Source organism: Simochromis diagramma, unplaced genomic scaffold, assembly GCF_900408965.1.
Source record: "Simochromis diagramma unplaced genomic scaffold, fSimDia1.1 OVJJ01000604.1, whole genome shotgun sequence".
In the NCBI taxonomy this organism is placed as follows: Eukaryota; Metazoa; Chordata; class Actinopteri; order Cichliformes; family Cichlidae; genus Simochromis; species Simochromis diagramma.
The window spans coordinates 3,230,734-3,247,470 of NW_024387416.1; the positions used below are offsets into that span (position 1 = coordinate 3,230,734).

The window sequence follows — 16,737 nt, forward strand, 5'->3', positions numbered from 1 at the left end:
AATGTTTAACAGGTAACTGGAAACAACAAATAAAGGGAAAGTCCACCATTTAGTGTATTTGAAAGACTGTGTTTATTTGGCTCCAACAGTACAGTCATATGTAATGTCAACTTGAAATATAGTGAGTGAACACAAGGCTCTTCAAAGAAATCTCAACCAAGTGGGCAAAAAAACACAAGAAATACCAATGCAGAGCAGAAACTGAACATTTACCACAACCCCCCCAAATTAAAATCGTAACTCCAATAAGTCACAGAATGAAGTTTTCTTAAAATTTTCGCTACAGTCTGCATTTATGTGGCAACAGAATTACGTCAGCAAGGCTGCTGTGCATTGGAGCATCAACACACCCTCATGAGAAACCAGCGTCTTTCACAACATCAAGGAGGAAGAGCACTGTGGCTGCTCCCCCATTCTCCTCCTCCTACTCACTCATGTTGTAATGACTGACATGAGGCAACACAAGAATACAGATTCTTAAAACTTGATGCTGACTCATTAAGGAGCTTCTCGCCAGGTCTGTGAACACCCATACAGGAATAAACTGTTTGGCACTTCTGCTGATAGCAGGAAAAAAAAAAAACCTTTAACTTCAACAAATAAACACAAAACTCAAACAAAATCAATCAAATAGAAAAGTCTATTTAAAAAAATTAGCTGCACATGCTAAGAATACAGCACCTTGTGAGAACAAATACTGTAACAAAGGTTGGAAATAAAAACATAGAATAAAAACATAGTAAATACGACACAGTGGAAGTAACACTTTAAAAACATAAGTGAAGGGGCAACTTTAAGCAAAAAAATATGATCTAATTTGAGGGTCTGTGTTTACATATGTTTCATTGTCTTCTGGTGAATAAAGTTTAAAAAAAAATAAAAAATGTCCCCAGGTAGTGGTATAAAGGGTAGCATGACCGAACAAATGTAGCTACAGAAATCACTTTAATGCGATAATTCAGCTGCATTTGACGTTACACACATTAACTAAAGTATAAATTGCACTTTATGCCAAATGAGCACACACAGTACATTAATAATCCACTATACATATATCAAACTACATTCAATGCAAAGAGAAAGCGTGAGAGAGAAAAAAGGCGGTCATGTTCAGCTGTGTACTGTTGCATTGGCTGTGCCCGTCAACATTCAGGCCTTCAGTACTAGCTTTTTCTGACACACAAAATTAATAAAAGCGGATGTATGTCATGGTAAGGCCTATAAGTTGAAGTAAATGCACAGTGACTACACACCGATCTGTGACGCCCCACTACAGAGCTCCTTCGCAGCTTCGCGATGCCTCAGCGTGACCCGAAACTCTTCGTATGAACGGCGGAAACCCACGTCAGAACCGAAAGGAATGCTGTTCAGAACCAAAATGCCTTCATTTAAGAAATCATAGAAAAATAAATAATGTACCACTTAAAATACTGAGACAAAAATACACAAATATATGCACAAAAAAAACCCTTGAAATTGTTACACACATAAAACTCCAACAATAAAGAAACTGCTCGTGTAAGTTCTCGCCACTGTTAGAGCGCATCAACTGCTGTTGACCTGCTTATCAGGTAGCACCGTAAGAACCTACACTGATGTGCATCCATTCTTTTAAAATGGTGAGATGAGCTGTACGTCACACAGAAACCACGTGGGTGGAAATCCTTTCGGATCCACTGGCGGCTGCTGCTGCATCACAACAGGTTTGTTTTACTTTGTTTCACATCGGCTCTGACAGCAAACGATTCTAATGTTGAAGAAAACCCTACACAGCACCTACTATGTCAAAAGGCAAGATAAAGATAGGGAACGTGAAAGGATGTATAAGCCATGGTGAAAAATAAACCTACTGCTCCATTCACTTTTTTTGATTTGCTCCATCTGATGAGGAATGTGATGTTAACCGGCCACCAGTTAGACTGCGGTGAACTAATGGAAGGAGACCAGTTTGCGGTAAATGCCAAATTGAGCTTTTCTTGCATTGTAACACTTTTTCAACATATTTAAGACAATGTGAGGTGGAAGAGAGCAGTGTGGCGGGCTAGATTCAACACAATCTGCCTTCATCTGAAATACTGTGTGTGTTCGGCTAAATCTCACTGAAGACCACTAAACAAAGCTCTGCACTTCCTCAAACTGATGCCTGTTTTCAGTATTTAAGAAATCCGTATGTAATAAGCTGTGAACATGCAGCAAACTGACAACACTGTACAAATAATATCCCGTACAAGTCCAAAATGAGAAAGTAGCATATCTGCAGACGATGCTCGGATGTGCTTTGTACAAATATTGAGCTTCTTTAAAACCGTGAGTCCGATCAGTGGCTGTACAACTAAGATGAATGCAATCTCAATGTATGCTCAGGTGAAGCTCGAAGCTACATGCGGTTTCAACATCCTGTAAAAACATATACATGAAAAACAGTGCGGCTTTTCAATCCTCCCACAGCTTACAACGCTTTCCCTTCTGGAAAACAAAAAAACAAAAGAAAATAGAAAACAAACTTCATCGTAATTATTCAAAATGTGATACAAAGTTGTACATTTCTGATAAAGGAATGAATAAAAGCTTGAGGCACCAAAGGCTATTATACATAAAATACAAACAATGTGTAAAAATGAGAGAGGGGCAGTGAAAAACCAACAAACGAAAGAGATAAAAATAGTAAAGAAACAAACGTGATCAATCGCGTTCTGTCAACGCTCTCGGTAAACCACGCGTTTGCCCGCCAGGAGAGGGAGACGCTCCTGCTGATCTTGGCGTAAGATCCGCGAGACTCCTGGAGGCTCTCCTGCAGAGTCCGTTCCCACGCTGGGAGACGGTTCCCGAGCACGCCCGTCCAAACTCAAATCCGTGTGAGGCTGATTCATTTCCCTGTCAGTGCAGCGAGCTTGCCAAGTTTACCTCCCCCCAATACCCACCCACCCCATACCCCTCCCCCCTTGTCCGGAGACCTGTTTGGAGGCACCGCACTGACGCCGAGTGAGCCTCGCGAGTGCAACAGTGATAAACCTGCTGATACGGTACCCTCTGCAGGCATCACCACAATAAAGCAACAATAACCAACAGCTTTACTTTCTGGGGGGACATTCAGGCTACCAGCCATGGCGTGACTCCCTTGGGAAGATTAAAGGAAAGCAAAAAAAAAATTACTTATTCAGAACTCTAGAGGCTTTTCTTTTTTTTTGTTAGTGTTGTTTTTTCTGCAGAAGCCATGACGCAACCACAAAACAGTGACATGTATGTACAATACATATAAATATAGTTTCAGTACACTACTCATGCTTTTTCAGGAGTGGGGAGGGCAGGGGTGCAATGTTCTGCTTGGCACAGTCCTTTTTTTTTTCTTTTAGTCTTTGAGTGAATGGTGCTGCATGAAAGTGTGGTGAGGTTGTTGAGACGAAGCAACACAGAAACACCTAGCGTTTTGGTGTTAGGGAGCCAGTCCAGATCCCACCTCATCCACTTCCTCCTCCTCCCACGCCTCCTTTCACCACCCCCCGTGAATCTGGCCGGGCTGCGACGCTCCAGTCTGAGCCATGCAAAGACTAAAGAGACAAGTTCTGCCACCAGCCGAGGATCTGAGCTCCACCACGGCGTGGATGTGAAAGAGCGGACGCACGTGTTTTTTTTTTGGTTTTTTTGTTGTTGTTGTTTTTTCCACACGGCGATGTGAGTAGAAGCAGCAAAGAGCATGAAACTTGCAGCGGGGTCGGACAGTGGGGTTGGGGGGGAGGACAGTTATCTCTTTTTGTAGCATTGTACACACAGACTTCTTTTCTTTTAGACTTGTTTTCCCATTAAAAAACTATAAATACCGTAAAAGAAGCATTATTTACAAACTCCATGCGTTTCAGGTTAGAGTGATCACTGCAAGGAAAGCACAACAACAGAGAGAGCGACGTGAGGATGGGTGTTTTCACATCGGTTCATGAGTCGTACGCTGTGGTTTTCACACAGATGCAATACACTGCTACGACTAACGAGTCACAATAAATGAAACATAACATGCAAACACAGAAGCTGAAACCCACATGAAATAAATACAAACTAACACCGGGTGAGCAAAATATTAGTATCATACTGGGAAAAAATAAACAGATTTCGCACTAATAGATAAATCAATAAAAATAATAATTATAATTTCAGTGTTTATAATAAAATTTTACTCAATTATGTTCTTGTCTTACCTTCTGCCAGCACCCAGGCATTGGTAAACCATCAGGGCCCTGTTTAAAGAAGAGCAGCAGAAATAAAACAATGAGATCTGAAATAGCACGGACAGGTTCGCTGAGATGTGATAATGTATCCGCCAATAAATGACAAAAGGTTATAAATAAGTGGCCTTTATGCCAGAGGTAAAGATTACAAATGGTATCCAGATGTTTTGGAACATCCAGTCAATGAGCACAAATCTAAAAGTGTGACACAATAACATTCTCCTACTTCATCAAGTCATCCACGTAATTACACTTGTTCTCTCTTTCCACCCTAAGGATGTGCAACCTGCATGCAGCTAAGTGCTGTGTATATATACTATTAGGTCCATGAGTTTCTGGATAGTGTAGTTTTGCCTCTGTGCACCACTACAGTCGGTTTTAAATCAAATGAAGTAGCCAATATGCGACTGAAGAGCAAAACTTCAGCTTTAATTCAACAGCCCCCCATTTTCAGAGGCTCTAAAGTTACTGGACAAACTAACATAATTTTAATCCAAGTCTAGCCTGAAGTCTAGAACCTGTGGACAGAACCACATGCTGCATTTCCATTTCTGAAAAAGGATGAATATACTTTGGGTCATCATCTATTTGCATCGTCATCAGTAAGGCTGCAGTATTTGGCTGAATCTGAGCTGAGAGTATAGCCAAGTATACCTCAGAATTCATCCAGATACTATCCTCAGTCACATCATCACCCAGCACTAGTGACTCGTTCCACTGGTAGCCGTACATGACGATGCCACCTCCACCGTGTTTGACAGTGAACGTGGTATAGTTCAGATCAGGAGCTGTTTCTTTACCTCTCCATACTTTTCTCTTCCAAACATTCTGGTACATGTTCATCTTTGTTTCATCCATCTAAAGACTTTCTGCAGGGCTGTGCTGGCTATTTAAGATGTTTTCTGTCAGAGTCTAATCTGCATTGCAACCCTCTGTATTTACAGGAATGAAAGCGTCTCTTTGTTGTAGATTTTCACATCCATCTGCCTCCTTGAGAGTGCTTTTGGTGTGGTTTGAAATAATTCTGTCTTCACGCCCTCCCAAAGATTTTGCTCTCTCTGATAGTTTTCCTTCACCTGCATCCGCATCACTCTAAAACCTCAGATCGAGAGTTCCATCGAACAGCTGTCCAGTTACTTTTGAGCCTCTAAATATGGGGGGAATATAAAAATGACTGTAATACCTACTGTGGTGGTGTATAATCATTTTGCTGAATTTGACACAACTGTGACTAGTTTAGAGACGGTGATGCAAGTTGCACAACTTCAACTGAGTTATCAAAGTCAGCAACACTACAGAAACTACTGCACTTCCCTGGTGCTTGGAAAAATGAATAGAATCATGAACTGTGCAGCGCTTTTCTTTGCTTTCTTTTTAAATGCAACACTGGCTATTATGATAACATATTCTAAATTATTACATGCAACGGCAACCTCAAGAGAGTATATTCAATCATGCATGTAATACACAGCAAAATCTTTCAGGATTTATCTTATTATATGTGCTGCTACATTTTAGAACATGATGTGGGCACACTATAAAGAAAATCAAGCAAGTGTGATAAAAAAAATAAATAAAATGAATGCAGCTGGTTTGAGTAAATTAATGCAGATGTAATGTAAAAAGATGATTTTTGTGACATTTTCAATGCTTTCTTACCCGATCTGGTTCGTTCCTATACACACACAGCACTATGGCATCTTAAAATGAACTCCTTGTATACTTTTAAGCGCTTAAATTACCACCCATAGTGTTAAAATATCCATGCAACATACAACATTGTTTCAGAAACAAAAGCTTTGTAAACATATTTGAGAAAAAAAGACAATTTTTCTACGAATAGGTCTTGAATTGAGTAGGTCTGAATTTGTAGCAGAGTAAACGATTTCTCGTCTTGTCACGGTCTGGCCCAATTGGTACAAAAGCAGAGAGGGGTTGGAGAGTTAACACAGTAAAGGAGGGATCCACGGGTAACTCATCAGTTAAGGAGTCTGTGTTAGCAACAGGTTAAAAGGGAAGTGGTTCATCGAGGAATCAGAAGGACGTAGGGAGTAAGCATAATGCTTTCTGCAGTTTTATTCAGAGGAATGAAAGGATTCAGTTAGAGGGACAGATTTATTTACTTTGTGTATTTTGTTTCTAACGGTGTGCCTAAAACAAGAAAAAGGCTGCTTGCGGTCAGGATGTTAGTGACGTATGTGCACGTGAATGTTGTTTTTCTAGCAATTGATAAAAATGATGACAAAAATGTAACTGTGATGAAAATAAGATGTGCTCATGCTCGTCAGGCTCTCGATTCATGCATGGTTTTGCTTCGGTAATGACTGAAGGTGAGCGGCATGCATGGGTAGGAGGTTTAGGAAGAAGAGAAATACTGTACCAATTGGCATGGGGCATCCAGCCCATCCAGACCTGGCTGCCCTGGTTCCCCCTTTTCACCCTTAAATCCCCGGAAACCCTGTTTGTAAAAATGACCTCGGAGTGTTACTGAGAGAGAGGTGGACGACCCTTACCCCCTGCATCAGTCCACTGCGACAGACACAAGGGGAGGGAGAGGGAGGAGCTGCCCTGTGAGCTTGCGAACCCAACCCAATGTTGTTGTTGTTCTGCATTTGAACAGTCGAATTATTAGGAAAGTAATACGCTTTAATATTTAGGTTATTTTGGTGGTATTCTGGTTCTCAGCACAGCCAAAGGGAGCTCCTTCCTTCCTTGTTTGGAGCGACCGCTCACAGTTGGGACATACCAATGGGCAGGGTGCATCTAATCCTGGGGCACCCTGTTCTCCTTTCTCGCCCTTAGGCCCTTTTTTGCCCTTCTTTCCCTTCTCCCCCTGTGGATACAATGGTTTGGTCAAGTTAAGAAGCATTTGTCAACATTAAGGACTGCTATTAGGAGGGATTAAATAAGGGAGGCTATGGCCCACAGAGAGGAACGACACATGGTCAGTGTTAGGTAGGAGGGGATACCAAACAATACCGGCTACTCTAAAAACATTCCTTAGGGCAGGAAGTAGACATAAAAAGGGAGGTAGTGAGGTGGGTAGGAAAAATTGGAAAAAACACTTCATAGCCAAAGGGATGTCAAGGGCACAAAGGATGAGAAAGTGTAGCAGGGAAAAAGTCCTCCAGAAAGACAGAATAAAATTTTACTACACACTGAAAAAGTCCAAACTGTATCCCTGTAGAACAAAATATTTTCACATACTCAAATCAACTGTGTTAGAAATATCAGGTTTGGGAAAGTACAGCAACACTTAAAGGTTTGGGGTGATTTTCAAAGTAAAAGTATGTATGTGTGGGTGTTTTAAAGCACATTGTTTCCATCTAATTTAAGATTTAATGAGAAATAAATGAAATAATTTATAATAAATGAATAGTTAATTAATTTTCAGTCAGATATGTCACAGACATCTCTTCTGTGTTTCAGTTCACATTCCCACTGTGTTACCTAATGCAAAGAGCAAAAACAGCCTCAAAAAAAGCTTTTTCTGCCCTTTGAAAGAGGGTTCATGTGATGTTTGCAGATGAGAGCGTGATCTATAATGAGAGCAGGTAAAAGAGTGCCTGTAGTGGTGGAAGTATGCTCTGGAGTGAAGAGGAATGAGAGTTAGTAAAAGCAAAACAGAATACGAGTAGGTGTAAGAAATAAGCAGGTGTAAGAGTGGAGATGCAAGGTGACATCTCTTCTGTGAATGACTTTAAATACCTGGGGTCAACCATCGAGAGCAATGGACAATGCACAAGAGAGGTGAAGAAGATAATACAGGCAGGGTGGAGTGGGTGGAGATTATTGAAAGGGAAGGTTTACAAAATGGTTAGACTTGCTTTCATGTATGGTTTGGAGAGAGTGTCAATGTGAAGGAGGTCATGCAGAGGGTCAGCGTGACAGACGAGAATGCTTCATTTAAGGTAAGATGAAGGCATGTGGTGGCCACTAAAGACAGCAGCTGGAAGAAGATGGAGAAGTTAAAGTGTTCCTGTGATGGATTTCATAACATATGTGTACTTCTCCCTTCACAGAACACCTGAAAATGAATAATAAGAGAATAAGAGTTGGGAAGGCCTCAGTGAACTGCTGTACTTGGAGGAGAAGTACATCAGAATCTCTATTTTGAGAAACAGATGTCTCACGGGCAGCTTCGTGACACATTATTGTATGAAGCCTATTTCAGCCTTTATTGCTCTTCAGCATGTGTTGCTTTAATCAGCACAACAGTTTTCAGCTATGCAAACATTATCAGTTAGATGAACCCTCATCAGGTAATACGATAGATTTGTTTGAAGTGGTTGAAAATGAGCCTGTGTAGAAATTCCATTAAACATAATAAATGATTTATAATGAAAAATACATATAAAATATGAATTTAAAGTCACCCCAAACTTTGAAGTGGTAACGTATGTTGAATTGAGTTCATGCAAGTTATTAGCACTCATAGCTACCACCCATAACTCATTAAAAGTGTAAGTATTTGATTATTGTGTATCATCCACACTCTGCCAGATTCTTATCAGACGCTACCTGTACAAATACACTAAAGAGGCGCAGCGCTACAATCTGTTGTGCGTTAGAAATTGTCGGTAAACACGACGATTCACAGAACACGCCACGGAGCAGCAAAGCGTCTTTATATAGGATACAGTTTCTTAAAGACATCTGCTGAACAAATCATGCCTGTTAGTGGTGCAGAGACACACACAAGTAACACTGAAAGCTACAGACTACTGTAAACACAAGCAGGGAAAGGATTACCAACAGGCTCAGCAACTCAAGGTGAAATGCTTCAAGTTTATGTCCATGCGTGGAAACAACAGAAAATAAATAAGCATGAATTTTAAGAGCCTGTTGTCAATGGACTTGTTTGGGCTAATACATCAAAATCAGCTTTAAATGACTTAGAATGACACTGGATTTGATGAGATGGCAAATCACTCAAAAGTGGAGAACAAAAGCTGGTTTGAGAGGACTGGATGACACTTTAAGCAATGGAGGACTGCCATTATAGGATGCTATTATCCAATTGGCTCTTGAGTCCATCTGTCGAGGAGGCACAACTGCTGTACAAAAGACTGAGCCCAAGCAAAACATGTTCACAGTATCTGTAAAGGAAGCTCATTAGGATAATAATGGCTAATGAAATTAGCAAATTAAAATGTACTGTAGTCAGCTACTGTGGTTTAATAATGTCAGTACTTCAATTATTGATATTATAGCTCTAAAGCATCCTGTCACTGTCCATTGACATCAGCCTTCTATGTAGTTATTAATGAGCCGTTACAGTATATCTACATCTACCTTTTCTCCTCTTTCCCCAACGTCGCCTTTTTCTCCCCTTAAGCCTGGCAACCCCTGTAAAAGCACAACTCCACATTAAAATCTGACGCACAGGGGTCCCGACCAAGGTCGGCGTGTGACGAGCTGTGCTCGCCTTTGACACGCACAGACATAAGAGGCTTATCTTGCCCTTGCAACGCTAAAAGCAAGACATTTTCAATCAAACTTAAAACTGAAAGCTTTAAAACTTAAGACCAAAAGAAGAAGAAATAGCTGGGTGTAAAACAAAAAATTATATTTATGTAGTTAACTTCTAAATGAGATCTCTAAAGGGCTCCGTAACCAGACCAATTTACGGACAACAACGCTTACTGAATTGAACACACAGTGTATGAGAACTTTTAGAAGATCAATCAGCCATCTTTCTATCATTCACTAATAAGATAATTAGCATCAGGCAAGGAGGAGTACTTATTATCCACAAAAAGCAGCACAAATGAACAAAAAGTGCCTGAAATGACTGATGCTATTATGGTATATCATGCTATCAACTTGTGATATGGAGATTTGCAAAATGTGGAACATATGAGGCAGATTTGATGAGGCGTTCCTCTGTTATACAAAGTGTTTTTCAGGTATGGGTTGGCTTTCTTTCTGTATATCATTTGGTGCTTTACAACTCGTATTCAGGAACTAAATTATGGACATTTTAAATAATGCTGCATCAGATTCTGTGGAGTTACACTTTCTTCTTGTTTTGAGATTTAAAATATATATTTTAAAGCTTTTTCCTAAGTATTCCTCAACCAGAAGAAGCGGTTTGATTCCTGTTTTCATCACTAATTCTTTTTTCCTCAAACTTTCTTGTTAAAAACAACTAAAAGAAAGTCAAACAGACTCACATCCAAGCCTGGTGTTCCAGCAGCTCCCTGCAAATAGAGACATGAGCCGTATTATGATCAAAAATATGTATTTCACACTGTATCAATACATTTTTTTTATTTTTTGTAACAAAAAATACAACGTAAATGTAGGCATTGAACTATTTCAAACTCACAGGTAGTCCATAGGGTCCTCTTGGCCCTGGCTCACCTGGTGCTCCTTTCTCACCCTAGTTTAAATACATCAGTGTTGTACTTACAATGGCAGGTAAAAGGTTAAATGAATTAGGACCAACCGATATATGAGATTTTTTAACACCAATATGGATATTTAGTGATTTACAACTCTGATAATCTGATAAATGAGACGATATTTTTCCTTTCAGACACAATATAGATTCCTGAATACTTTTTACAAGCAGTTATTTACGAGTCCTTTCTATGATAACATGACAGTAAAATTTATAATCTTGTTTTCCTGCCACTTGAAGTTATGGATTACTCATTTACACTCTGCTTGACTCTGATCAGTTGGTTAATGTAGCACTACTGTGCTAACAGGGGAATGGCAGAGTGCCCTCTGGTGGACAAACTATACCACAGCAACTCTCGCTGCTGAATAATCTCTTCTTTATTTATATAATTAATTTTAATTTATTGGCCATTATAAAAAGCGGATGCTATATTGACAAACATCTAATGTCGGTCAATAATCGGTCACTATATAGCGGTCTGCCGTTAATGCAGAGTATCATCAGTAAGATAGAAGAAATGAAATGTTGATCTTACAATATCCCCCTTCGGCCCAGCTGGACCAGCAGGACCTGGAGGCCCATCCATGCCCTGCAGAAAACAGTGTTATCATGGTGAGTTTACAACCTTGGGTTAGAATAAGCACGTGTTTCAGAATAATTAAGGTTAATGCAAATGGTAGCAAAAGCCACATATAGCCTCCGCATATATATTTATACATGTATATATATATAATACTCCTGGTTTGACCTACAACCAGCACACAGAAGTGTAAGACGTGCATTGGCCACAAAGGACATTTACGCTGCTGACACAGTTAATGTATGAGTGTGTGTTAATGCTCAGTTAATGCAACACGGGACAAAACAAGAGCCTTGAAATGCCTGCTCTAACAGTGCTGCGTATGGTCTCAGTCCTCTGAGCTGAAGTGAGTGCGGACAGTCTTTTTTTCTGAGCTATAAAAATCGAAAAGAAAACAAAAATGGAAACAAAACTGTCTTTTTTGGTAAAAATGATATAAACAGTATGAGGTGGCATGGCTGAACAAAAAGAAAAATAGGAGAATGAGGGGACTGTATGGAGGGGATACTGTCGAAGTAGATACTGTACGAGTTAGGTGCTGAAGCCTCTTGGTCACATGGCACTCACCCTAATTCCAGGCTTGCCGTCCAAGCCGGAGGCTCCCTGTGTGGTTATGGAGGTATGAGTGACATGAACAAGGCGGGATTAGTACCAGATGAACACTGTTATTAGGACAGGTTGATGGCAGGGTTTACAACAACTAAATTACACTGTGTGTTACAGGGCGCTCGGCAAAGTAGTCAGCCCAGGCAAATGAAAATGAGCACAGAAAATGGATTATAGATGCACGCACTTACACACGCACACACGCACGCACACTTACATATACAAACACACACATACAAATGTGTGTACTAATGCACAATACAATACAAATGAGGGATCTCTATGGTGTAAAGAAATAAAGAAATCAAGGGCAGGACTGGCTGAAGACACCCTGTGGTGTGTGGTTTCACTTACAGGGAGACCCAGAGGTCCACGGTCCCCTTTGTGTCCTGGTTCTCCTCGAGTACCCTTTGCCCCATGCAAACCAGGTTCACCCTGAGAAAGAAAGAGAAGCAGGAGATGCTTTTGTTTAAAGTTTCAGGCTCACTAAATATTTATAATAACTACTTATAAGACAACCTAACTTTGGCTTAATATTGTACACGTGAAGGAATTGCATGTTCACTTTGTTGATATTTACCTTTGGTCCAGGAAAGCCATGGGGACCCTGAAAAACATTTAAAAAGCATCTAACATTAGTTTACAAGTACCTGGTTCGATTATTCTGAATATATTTCATTTGTCTATCCCCACATTTCTTTTCTATGTTCTGCTTGTGGCCCGAACCGTTGCACATAAATTGTTGTGAAAGCTGCGTTGAAGGGATGGACGAAAAGAAGAACAAGCGCAGCACCGTGAAATTGCTCACAGCGAAAAACTGACGAGGGCTCCCTGTGTTTTATTTTTACTCTGTTCCTTGGTGACTTCATACAAGCAAACACCGCTGTGGGATTAAAGAGGAGTTAAGCTGGACTGGGCCGCAGACAGATGGGAAATGTAATTAGTGACTGACAGTCTATATATGTAAGGTGAAGGAAATGCTAGCGTGGCTCCAAATACCCACTTCTTCTTAAGATATTGAGATTTTTTTTAAAAGGAACCTGTAGACTTTTAACCTGCTGCTGGACACTGTGTGAGGTGTTGTCTTTTCGTTCGTTATGAGTTGTCATGTAACATGTCATTAGGGTTATTAGCATATGCTGTGTGTCTAATACACGTGTAGTTTGTGTCCACTAATGAAAAAGGGGGTTTTCAGGGCAGCACACTGACCATAGGTCCTGGGGATCCATGGGGCCCTGGTGGCCCTGGAGGGCCAATTATCTGAAAACATTAGGAGAGAAATGATATAATAAAAGTGTGAGTCAACAAGTTTATTACATGTTATTTATATTTCACAATAAAAGCGTGACATATAGGGCAGATAAAAAAAACAGAGTGAGAGCAAAAATAGAGCTACAAGGTGTGTGTGATTTACAAAAGTGGAACTATTTTCGAAACACAGGTGCAATTATTTCATTTGAGTATCAAGTGCAGAATATAAGACATGCTTTTAGCAGCAAATCAGTAAATCAGGTTGCACACTTTATTTGATTATTTTCTTCCCGACATTTTGCACCTTGAGGAAAGGAACTCCCAGAAATGCGTATGCAACTGGGTCAGCTGTAGAAATCTGAGTGTCCACCTCTTACATCAGTCTTGTCAGTGCACTCTCTTTGTAAATATTGTTGTTACTATATTTTGTTCTAACTTACAGAAGGACCTTGAGGACCTGGGAGTCCTGCATCTCCTTTATCCCCTTTCATTCCATTGACACCCTAGAGGAACAAAAGTTTCATGAGATCCACGTTGTGACTGCCGAATGTCAGGCTGAGTAGGTAAAAGTTTCAGAGGCATTTATCAGAATGGGAGAGTATTCTTACAGGTAAGCCAGGTAAACCAGTTGTTCCTTTCTCCCCTGAAGCTCCGGGCATTCCCATGTCTCCTTTAGAGCCTTTGTATCCCTAAGAGAGGGTAGAAAGTTACCCAAAGAGATGAAAATGATTAATTTCTATTTTCACTGTAGCTATTAATTGAGAATGGATTTTGTACTGGCTACAAAAAACTGTCTTTTCCCCTGATATTCTCTAACAGACACTGTCCTGTCTGTGGTGGATTGTCATATTAGACATTTCAAATAATGAGGTCAACAAATATGCAGGTAATCCTTCTTCTTGTTTCTTGTTTATACGGTTCAGTTACGTCTGTTGATTTTCAGTTCTGTTTCCCTGTGTAGGTTACTCCCAGTTCTGTGTCTTCCCCACTATGTTGGTTGTAGTGTCGTGTCTTCAGTGTGGGAGACTGTCGTGTCCCCTGCGCTTAAGTCTCCCTCGCCCTTTGTGTCTCAGAGATGTCTTTGCCTCCGTGTCGCTCCCTCTCTATCCCTCTGTCTTATCTCCTTCTCTGGTTTACATGTTTCCCCTTGTGTCTCGTTCCATGTCTTCCCCATCTGTCATGTGTTCTCCCCAGCCGTCACCGTCTCTGTATTTGTTTCTCAGTATGTCCGTGTCCCATCTCCCGTTTCTATTTCCCTAACGTGTCTTAAGTCTGCGTCTCTACGACTCCTGTTTTATTTTGAAAGTCTTGTGTTCCGTGTTTAATGTGTTTATTTTTGCTTCCTCTGTGGCGTCATGTTCATTTGTATCTGCTGTGTTTCCAGTTCCCTCGTCACCCTCATGTGCATTTATGTGATCTGTTGTCATGCATTCACTGTCAGGTTGTCTGTGTTTCACGCCATGTTTCCATGTATCCAGGCCAGGTTTCATGTTAGGGGTTTTTCACGTTTAGCTTTCCCAGTTTAGGTTATTGTTTAGCTTCGTCTTGTTTCACTTTTTCCCTTTGTTTTGTAGTTTGCAACCAGACATAAAAAACGGCTCGATTTTTGTTAAGAACCCCGTTTTGCCTTTGTTTGTCTACACTTAGGTCATCTACTCTCGACTCCACATGTTAAGGTTAACCAATTAAGTAAATATATATATGCATGTATAAGATCAACTTACTCTTTCTCCATCAAGTCCAGGAAGACCAGGCAGACCGCGATCCCCCTGATATGACATTTTTATGACCACAAATTAAACTAAATTAGCTATCAAGTTACATAATGTGACTTGTAAAAGTCACCACTTGACATCATAATCAAACACACAACTACACATACACACACACATAAGAAATTTACCTTTATGCCTGGTGGTCCCGTTGGCCCAGGAGGCCCTGGGGGACCCTGGACAGAAAGAGAGACAGATTTCTCTTCAACACGTGCGCACAAGTGTGAATACATCACAGCTGTAGTGAAACCTACGAAACAATGCTGTGAATTACGTTTTAATTAACACTGGCACTGGCCATAACACTGAAAAATTACGTTAGGAATCAGGTATTAACCATGAACAGGACGCTCAACACATGCAGAGGTCACAACAGTGAGAACATGTATGACAGAATTACACACTTTGATGTTAGGATGTGAGGGCTGCATGACTTCGACAGCTGAACCATAAATTCTGCCATTCTGACACCGATTTAGGGTGAAATGGAAAATCTGCATTTTCCTGCTCTGGGGTTTGTAGTTCTTAGTGAAAAAAAAGGCTACACATCCGTATGCTTATTTTAGATGTAGACATGTTGGAAGGTGGAATAAACTATTGCTGACTCAAACCACAGCCTTTGGGATTCTTGACTGCTATACGTGATGCGATTTTGACAAGAAGCGGACTGAATGAGTTTGGAAAACCCTCTTAATGCTGTTTAATAGACATTCAAGGACACAACCAGCAGCTCAGGCAGCATGTAAGGTCGATCACAGAGAAGCACAATCGCAGCACTGAATACAGTTTTATTCACTGTCAAGCAAAAACGTTGCTGGGTGAGGGAGGACAAGAACAACAGGGCAGCGCAAACGGGTGTTGGAACCGGGTCGGGCCCATGCTCGGACATAGATGGATCACACTTTGGAGATGAAACGATACACAGAATACACAGAGCCTATTTACCGTAACTGTAATAGTGGTAATCTTCTGCAGTAGGCCACAGGAGTGGAAGTGGGGAAGAGGTGAGAGATAAGATTGTAGAGGTCACATGAAAAGAAACCTTTGTGTCAGCACATTTCTGCACAGGAACACCCTCAACGTCTATAGAGCTCAACCTAAGCAGCTTCAAATGAAGGCATTGCACTGGATTACATTTCTATACATGTTTATATTTTTTCCTTTTTAGTCATTATGTTATGCAGGCAAATAATTCACTTTCACCTACTTTAGCTCCACTTTTAATCTGGCAAGTAAGCAGTGAGGAAGGTGAACCATTCATAGGTAGGTACACGCATCAAAAATAAAAAGGAATCACTTTCCCCTCGTCTTTTACGTCTAAGGAACCGACCTGTAAAGCTTCCTGAATGTTTCCGTTGTAGTCGATGATTTCGGTGGCACCTTGTTCTCCTTTCTGCCCAGGTGGGCCCTGCACATGTCCGACACCATTAAACACATTTTTTATTTCACACATGATTACATCAAATCAAAGAATTACAAGCTCAATAGAGTGCCTCCCTTTCAGAAATCTGCCCAGGCTTAACTACTGCCCCCTGGTGGTGATAACAAACCAACACTCAAACGGAGCTGTCACTCTGATGTGCTCATCCTAATCACATCCTAGAACTGAAGTGTTGTATTAGAAATTAAAAGGTTTAGCGTATCAGCACACAGCATCCTTAATTATCTTTAATATGCTTGCTTACCCTTGGTCCAATGAGCCCCAAGTCTCCTTTATCTCCACCCTCGCCCTAATATGAAAGACAAACAACAAATATTGAACTCAAGGCACACTGTCGTCACGCCTTCAGCCACACACATTACATTTTTAAAGATGCTGAGGCCTTTTAGTATTTACAGCTTGCATTTGACAGAATGAAAGAACAACTTTGATGAAATAATATCTATGTTCTTTACAGC

The 16,737-nt window shown here is 40.6% G+C and overlaps 1 protein-coding gene across 13 annotated transcripts in view; it reads right to left on the reverse strand.

Annotated features, from left to right (window-relative positions):
- Positions 1-840: 840 nt before the first annotated feature.
- LOC120721844 (collagen alpha-1(XXV) chain) overlaps positions 841-16,737 on the reverse strand; it is a 152,714-nt gene continuing 136,817 nt past the window's right edge. For 5 of the 13 annotated variants that reach the window (XM_040012507.1, XM_040012505.1, XM_040012498.1 and 2 more), the window contains 18 exons: positions 16,524-16,568; positions 16,169-16,246; positions 15,784-15,807; positions 14,970-15,014; positions 14,791-14,835; positions 13,675-13,755; positions 13,507-13,569; positions 13,025-13,075; positions 12,396-12,422; positions 12,170-12,250; positions 11,777-11,812; positions 11,165-11,218; positions 10,552-10,605; positions 10,397-10,423; positions 9,516-9,569; positions 6,967-7,053; positions 4,191-4,229; positions 841-3,117 (listed from right to left, as the gene is read on the reverse strand). In XM_040012507.1, the coding sequence (XP_039868441.1) occupies positions 3,091-3,117; positions 4,191-4,229; positions 6,967-7,053; positions 9,516-9,569; positions 10,397-10,423; positions 10,552-10,605; positions 11,165-11,218; positions 11,777-11,812; positions 12,170-12,250; positions 12,396-12,422; positions 13,025-13,075; positions 13,507-13,569; positions 13,675-13,755; positions 14,791-14,835; positions 14,970-15,014; positions 15,784-15,807; positions 16,169-16,246; positions 16,524-16,568 (918 nt within the window). In that variant the 3' untranslated portion in view covers positions 841-3,090. Of the gene's footprint in view, positions 3,871-4,190; positions 4,230-6,600; positions 6,679-6,966; positions 7,054-9,515; positions 9,570-10,396; positions 10,424-10,551; positions 10,606-11,164; positions 11,219-11,776; positions 11,813-12,169; positions 12,251-12,395; positions 12,423-13,024; positions 13,076-13,506; positions 13,570-13,674; positions 13,756-14,790; positions 14,836-14,969; positions 15,015-15,783; positions 15,808-16,168; positions 16,247-16,523; positions 16,569-16,737 lie in introns of all 13 variants that reach the window. The other 8 variants (XM_040012497.1, XM_040012499.1, XM_040012502.1 and 5 more) reach the window with 8 other exon arrangements.